An 8108-nucleotide genomic window follows, 5' to 3' on the forward strand; every position below is an offset into this window, starting at 1 on the left:
AATTAGAGTGTATGCTTTCGTCTGACAGGAACTCCAATATGCTCAGAAATACAAGTATACCAAGGAATCAGACCAAGAGAGACAGCCGCAACCTGAAGTTTTCTGCCAGCCTCAAGTGCCTGATAAATCAGTGGACAGTGGAACCCCCAGACAGGCTGGTAAGAGTTTTTTTTTTTCTGGTTCTGTTCTCTCTCTCTCTCTTCTTTACTCTTTCTCTCCCCCCCCCCTCACACACACACACACACACTTACTCACATACCTCTGCCACCAATATTCTTCAGGTAATCGAATCCAGATGCCAATAGAGTCTTCCCTTGAGGATTATGAGTCCCTGTACAGTGTGTGGAAATTATTGGAAGACAAATCCACCATCAGCAGTGCAAACCCACCTTCTCCGTCACCACCACCACCTCCAGGTATTATTATTATCATTACTATTATTATTTTTATTATCATCATCATCATCATCATTATTATTATTATTACTCTTTTACTTGTTTCAGTCATTTGACTGCGGCCATGCTGGAGCACCGCCTTCAGTCGAACAAATCGACCCCAGGACTTATTTTTTGTAAGCCTAGTACTTATTCTATCGGTCTCTTTTGCCGAACTGCTAAGTTACGGGGACGTAAACACACCAGCATCGGTTGTCAAGCGATGGTGGGGGGACAAACACAGACACACAAATACACACATATATTCATATATATACGACGGGCTTCTTTCAGTTTCTGTCTACCAAATCCACTCACAAGGCTTTGGTCAGCCCGAGGCTATAGTAGAAGACACTTGCCCAAGGTGCCACGCGGTGGGACTGAACCCGGAACCATGTGGTTGGTAAGCAAGCTACTTACCACACAGCCACTCCATTATAACAGGTTTTTTTTTTCTTTGCAGATAATAACACTGAGCTACGTCCGATCCAAACCCAGATGACCCTTGTGAAACGTCCCACACCAGATCGACCAACCAAAGGTAAAAACACGTTGAAGAAAGTGTCTAGAGGTTCCAAAGTTAGGAACTACAATATCAAAGATGATACCAAACACCTGTGAATGGCCAGCACCTGTCAGTGGTCAGCACACTTCAATGACCACCATCTTTCAATGGTCACGATTTTTCAGTGGTGAGCACTTCTTGAATAGCCAGCACTCTTTGAATGGCTACTGCCCCAGAATGGCTGCCACCCCTCAATAGCCAATGCTCCCCCATGACCAACACCCCTCAATGGCAACTACCCCTCAATCACTACCACCACTCAATGACCACCACCCCTCAATGGATGCATCTTCTGTTGAATGGTCACATCATAGCTTTCCGGTTCAAGCTTATTTCTTGGAAAAGCTCAACCAATTGGAACAGCATGTGTTATTTAAACTTCTTAAAAATGTCAGCATATTTAAGGTTGATCAACTACTGTGATTTTTACAGGGTTTCTGAAACTGACAGGGAGAGAAGAGCAAAGACAGAAGTGACTACAACATATGGATTTTGCCAGAAACCCTATTTTAATTTATGTGAATCCCAGTAGAGGTTATTAGAATTTGCCAGAGATCTTCTTTTAATTTATGTAAATCCCAGTAGAATTAATTTTCTGTTGGTGATCTTGAAACGTTTCTGTACTTTGAGACACCTGTCAGGAACAAGTGGAGGAAGATATGAGTTTAAACCCCAGGAAATCAGTCTACCTCATGAGATATTAATCTTTGAGCTGAGCCACTGTCATATCTGGCTTTTGTGAGTTTTCAATGGATGAAGACTCAGTTCCACCTGAACACATTTCTAACAAACAGTCACACTACTCAAGAGAGGTTGCTGCAAGAAACAAAAGTTAAAAGACGTGGAGTCCTTGTCAGACCTGAGGACTTCACTAAATGCAGGATATTGTAAAATACATGCAATAACTGAATGGTAGCTGTCTCAAACTGGATGACAGGTCAGGTCTACCCTACAGAATAATGATCGAGAAATATGCAATAAATATACAATAACAACTTGGTTTTTAATTTGTACCATTAGTACATTACTGTGTGCAGGCGAATGGAGAGTTAAGAGGCTTGCTCAAGAAATTTATACACTTCAGTCTTTGCTGGAAACTTTTGAGATATCCATTGGACAGACCAGACCAGAATTTGAGTAACTTGTAGCCTTAAAGCCACATGAGATGTTTTACATCTTTAAGAACTGCTTTCTAGAAAAAGTGGATCTTGAATTACAACAAAAATTATATGTTGTTGATTTTAAAGTAAGCAGACACACAGACAGATATAGTGTGTAAATGTTGACTGGATAGATGGACACAGCGTGCAGATGTTCAATTGATAGACAGACACTGTGCAGATGTTGGCTTGATAGATAGACATGATAGATGATGATTATGAAACGTTAAAGACTTTTTCAATTCCCGAGCGTTACACTAATACATCTATTTGTTTTCTACACCACCTGTCTTCGTCTGTTGTTTTTTTGTGAATTCTCCCTGTATATATATATATATATATATATATATATAATTTAGAGAAAAAAAAAACCCCACAATTATTTAATTCATCCATGAAAATCCACAATCACATATAGAAAAATTTAATAAGTAAATACACTTAGCACGCCAGGCAAAATGCTTAGCGGCATTTCATCTGGCCTTACATTCTGAGTTCAGATTCCGCCGAGGTCAACTTTACCTTTCATCCTTTCGGGGTCGATAAAATAAGTACCAGTTACTTACTGGGGTCGATGTAAGCGACTGGCCCTCTCCCTCAAAATTGCAGGCCGTGTGGAAAAGGAATAAGTAAATACACTAAAAAGACCTGTAATAAAAATCAAAAAAGTACAAAGTAATAAATATTAAAATAGTAAAAATGACTACACGTGTAGTCATTTTTTACTATTTTAAACAATACACATATTACTATTTTATTCTTTGTTACGTGTATAAGTCGCACTCCAATATATATATATTTTTTCATATCATACTATAGTGCGACACTCTGCAATCACGGCCATTTACTAATGAGAACACTGTATTTATCCTACACCGGTAAATTATTTCCCTTCAACCAATCTCGCCCTTCTTTCCTCTTTAAGTACCCTTTCTCTTTCTTCAGTGCTCCTCTCACGCCTTCCTGTTCCTCTCTCTCTATTTATCTATCTATCTACTTATTAACTCCCCTGTTTGTCTATTTTCCTGTCTTCTCTTTCTACATTACAGCTCCTCTCCCATTTCTTTGTAGCTCCTCTTCCTTTCTCCCATTATTCTCTCCTCTTACTCCGACCTTCTTTCTAGCCCCTCTCTCTCTCTTCTACGTTCCATCTCTTCTCTTTCCCTTTCCCTCTCTGTGCCTGTATTTCCAACTTACCCCTCTCTCTTCTACTCACCAGCAATTCTTTTCTCTCTTTCCTACACGCAGCTTCTCTTTCCCCTCCCTATACCCAGCTCCCTTCTATTTCTCTACTTTTCTTTCTTAGCTACTTCTTTTCTTCCCCTCTCTCTTACTGTCTTCTCTGTCCCCTCTGCCTCTCTCTCTCTCTCACTGTCTTCTCTGTCCCCTCTGCCTCTCTCTCTCTCTCTCTCTCTCTCTTACTGTCTTCTCTGTCCCCTCTGCCTCTCTCTCTCTCTCTCTTAGCTACTTCCTTGCTCCTCTCTCTTACTGTCTTCCCTGTCCCCCTGCCTCTCTCTCTCTCAGCTACTTCCTTGCCCCTCTCTCACTTACTGTCATCCCTGCCGCCTCTGCCTCTCACTCTCTTACTTCGGTGCCTCTCTTTGTCTCTCTTATTTCCCTCCTCCACTCTCACTCTCTTACTTCGGTGCCCCTCTCTGTCTCTCTCACTTCCCTACTCCACCTTCTCTCTTACTTCGGTGCCCCTCTCTGTCTCTTTTACTTCTCTCCTCCACTCTCTCTTGGCCTTTTCCTTTACTCCTCCGCCTACTACTACACTCTCCCCTTCACTCTCTCATAGCTACACTATTTTATTTCATTCATAAAAACAAATCCTTTCCACAGCGACGTTTTTTACTATGTTTAACGAACTCAACCACCTCCTGGATGTCTCCGCAGTTAACAACAGCAACGGAGACATTGGAAGCGGCAGCTTGGACGGCAAACATGTATTATTGTCAGACTTTACCAAAGACGACGGGGCCTTTCTGGTGCACCATTTCATTTCCCACTTCCTCAAGGCCCAACAGGTTTCTCCGTCGCAGCAACCACCCTCGTGCGCGCCACCCGCGATTAACGTAATCGTGGTTAGTTTCGCACAGTCCTTTAACCATTTTCATTGCGTGGCTCAGAAATTCGGTCTCAATCTACGTCAGCTGCGGGAATCCGGTTCCCTGGTGTTCGTCGAAGCCCTCAAGGAGCTTGGAGATGCTATCATACACCAAGGGCGAGGAAGAGAAGCGGATGCAGAGGAAGAAGAACAGGGAAACACTTTCTGTTCGGTCTTGAGAGACGGGGATATGTCACAGCTTTTCCGAAGACTTAACTTTTATATGGAAGACCAAGAAGGTAACATTTTTTTAAGGCATTCCTAAACAAGAGTGGACAGAATTCTGGTTTAAAGCACCCCGTATAACCCCTAATAACTTCTTTAATTTTTGTTTATAATTTAAAAAAAAAAAAAATTGCGAATTTGTGTTCTACGCACGTGAATTCATACGATTATGCAAAAAAAAAACAAAAAAATGCATGTATTATTTAAGGCTCATTTAGCTGTTATTTTTAGCACATCCCACGACCACCTGATACCTTCCTCGTTTCTTCGTCACTCTGACATGTATTGATGTTTTTCGATATTTTTCCCCCTATAAACACATTTAATGGAATGGTTATTTACCCAAGGGTGGTCCATTGATGCGATTTAAGCCAAAACTTCGGACTGTCTGTATTTTAAATTGATTTAAAAGATAGATTCGAAAAAAAAAAGGGGAGCTTTTAGGATTTATGGAGATAGGGTTCTGTACTCTGGTTATTATTATTATTTTCTTGTCTACGTTTTGTTTCCAATGTCCTGTACCCAGATATGCACCTATATATACAGTAGACGTAGGTATGCACATACCTGTACGTATATATGCATATACTCATTTATTATTTGTTTTATATATATATATATATATATATATATATATATATTTATGTATATATTAATATTATCTTGGTTGAAAAACTTCGATAATGCAAATATGTTAATAGTTACCAGAGTAAGCAAGAATCTCACAGAAACTGGGATATTATACCTGGTTAAGGGGTAGAAATTCCATGTTAAAGTAATGTATTTTGAGAACTACGAGGTCTTAGTAGACACAACATGTGGTCTATTTCTAGCATATTAAATGACCACTTTACTGGTCAACTTTATATATATATAAATATACCTTAATCCCCTAAGATCTCAGATATTTTTTCTGAATCTCTCTGATTCTTTCAATGTGCTAGCTTCCTGGTAATAAATCGATATTAATTAATATCTGATTTTTACCCTATGTTTTAATTTAATTATATATATATATATATATATGTGTGTGTGTGTGTGTATATATATATATATATATATATATATATATATATATATATATATATATATATATATATATATATATACATAATCGTATGTATTCCATGTGTAGAACACAAATTTACTGAAGTCTAATGAAAATTCCCCAAAATAAAAGTTACGAGGGGTTACATGGACAACTTAAACCAGAATTCTGCCCAACAATGCTCCCACCCGATTTTGTTTCTTCATTACTTTCTGAAAAATCGATAATTTGTCATGAATACAAATACCATTCAGAAGGTGTAAATTACGATTATATCGGACTTTGGTAATATTTCGATAAAAGTCTATGACGTATAATGAGTGTGTGACATTGTTTCCCTGGAATCTAATGTGAAAAAAACAAACAAACTGGTGGGTCAAATATCCATCATTCTGAAAGTTATGAAGCAGGAGGCCACAGTTCTGAAGTTTTACCTAGTAGATATAGCAAAAAGGTTAGATATGTGTAATTATTGACAGATAATTACGAAATTTGTAATTTTTAAGTGATCTCATAACTAATTATTCGACCTCAAGCAGTGCTATTTTAACTCGGGTCTTGTGGGTAATGCCGTATCCTGGTCCAGAAAGCCCATGTCTTTTACTCTCAAATCAACCCTGATCAAGTACATAATGCATCTAGGACGTTTATCGTGTGGGTGCTTTCTTGTAGTTATTCAGCCCCAGGTAGTGCTATCTTACCTTAGGTCCTATGGGTAATACAGTACCTTGGTCCAGAAAGCCTCTATTGTCTTTTACTCCCAAATCAACCCCGATTAAGTACACAATGTATCTAGGATTACGTTATCTAATGCGTCCTTTCGTAATTTTTTTACCTCCAGGCAAGTAGCATCTTAAAGTAAGATACTATGCGTGATGTAGCACCGTGACTCAGGAAGTATACGTCCCTATGAATAATAATATAATTTCGGTATATTTCAATAGGTGTAGGGATCCGGGATCCGTTTGTTTCTGTCCAAAACCTTGCATCAAGAACACCTAAAAACGTTCGCTGGTCTATGGCTGTCTTAACTGCAACATAGGCCACCGGGTAAATTTATTCGCTGGGCCCTATATTTATTTATTGATAGCTTGCTTAGATAATCATTGAGCTCCTAGATGTGTCAGGCATCGAGAAACTGCCCCTTATGATGGCACAGCTCTGGTTCTAGGGCAACCCCTGAATGATCAGACCTTTCATTTACAGCATTTTATTTTCCTATAGTCTTTTTTAAGGATTCCAAAGGTATCAGACACGTGTGTGTGTATGTATGTCTATGTGTGGTATATCTTTAGGTCGACACCGTTTCATAACCAACCGGTGTTGTTTGTTTACGTCCCGTAACAATACAATACCAAACGCCAAACCCCTTTATCTGCAGAAACAATGACAAAACACGGTGAATGGCTTATTCACGAGTCCAAATGTGCCACACTAATATTTGAAATGGTAATAACATTACAAACTATAATGTTTCGAATACTTATATTTACGGCGATCTTTCGATACCAGTACGAAATATCGGCCTTTTCCGTAACACCCACACGATCTTCACTAGGGTGTTAAGGTTAGTGTTTAGGGACGGAATTCCCTAACCCTAACCGTAACCCTCTTTCCCTCCAACACTTTTTACTTTTTACGGAAAAGGCCGAAATTTCGTACTGGAATCGAAAGATCGCCATATTTACCAATGTTTTGGGCGAACTTTGTACATATAAGATGTGACAGATCCTTCCCTCCACTTGCAAAATTTTTTTCTTTATAACTACATGTATGGACACACGATGGGCTTCTTTTCAGTTTCAATCGACCAAATCCACCCAAAGATTTTGTTATTGACAATAACTTTTCTATGATACAAATATATTTTTCTGAAGGCTGAGTTGCTGTGAGAACAGCAGAAATACTGAGTAAATAACCCTTACAAGTGGGAAAAAATTGTCAACAATCAGCCATGGGACTCGAACCCGTATCCTTCAAAGACTCTGGCTGAGTGCTTTACCATGGCTGGTTATTGACTAATTTTTCTGCCTTTTAAGGGTTATTTACCCGCTATTTCTGTTCTTCTAACTGCAACTCTGGGTTCGGAAAAAATATCATCCTATTTGTAGTGCACAATACACATTTCAACACCTATGTTTACTTGTTTCAGTCATTAGACTGTTGGGATCCTGTTCAAAACGGGGGCACCAGTTTTCATTTATGTTTTATGTAGTGTTTTTGGTACCGAAAGACTTTCAAACTTCGTATACTTACCTATTTTGTGTTATAGAACAGGAAAAAAATTTTGTATTCGGATTTATTTCATGTAAAAAATTCTTATTTCGATAATTTCAACCAATCACTGACAAGTATTCAGCTGTTTACAGTTACTCCTTTGGCAGTTTAAGCGGTGTAAAGCGTATTTAATCTCCAAGGGTTAGGGTTAGGGTTAGTCCTAGAAATAGCAGCCAAATATTCCTCAAATCACGGTACATAGAAAATTAGCGAAAAGTTGTTGAACAGAAAATAAATACAAACACAGATACGCACAGCGTATATAATTGACTTGCCCCTTCCCTCAAAAACC

At 38.8% G+C, this 8108-nt stretch overlaps 2 protein-coding genes across 2 annotated transcripts in view; both read left to right on the top strand.

Annotated features, from left to right (window-relative positions):
- LOC106879073 (coiled-coil domain-containing protein 57) overlaps positions 1 to 2446 on the top strand; it is a 29234-nt gene extending 26788 nt beyond the window's left edge. Inside the window, exons 13-15 of the mRNA XM_014928503.2 lie at positions 29 to 158; positions 282 to 416; positions 898 to 2446. Coding sequence (XP_014783989.1) covers positions 29 to 158; positions 282 to 416; positions 898 to 1055 — 423 coding nt within the window. The 3' untranslated portion in view covers positions 1056 to 2446. The remainder of the gene's footprint in view (positions 1 to 28; positions 159 to 281; positions 417 to 897) is intronic.
- A 546-nt stretch (positions 2447 to 2992) lies between these two features.
- Positions 2993 to 8108, top strand: part of LOC106879075 (elongator complex protein 6) — a 6023-nt gene continuing 907 nt past the window's right edge. Inside the window, exon 1 of the mRNA XM_014928505.2 lies at positions 2993 to 4505. Coding sequence (XP_014783991.1) covers positions 4016 to 4505 — 490 coding nt within the window. The 5' untranslated portion in view covers positions 2993 to 4015. The remainder of the gene's footprint in view (positions 4506 to 8108) is intronic.

The sequence above is a fragment of the Octopus bimaculoides genome, chromosome 29 (assembly GCF_001194135.2).
Source record: "Octopus bimaculoides isolate UCB-OBI-ISO-001 chromosome 29, ASM119413v2, whole genome shotgun sequence".
Taxonomy (NCBI): Eukaryota; Metazoa; Mollusca; class Cephalopoda; order Octopoda; family Octopodidae; genus Octopus; species Octopus bimaculoides.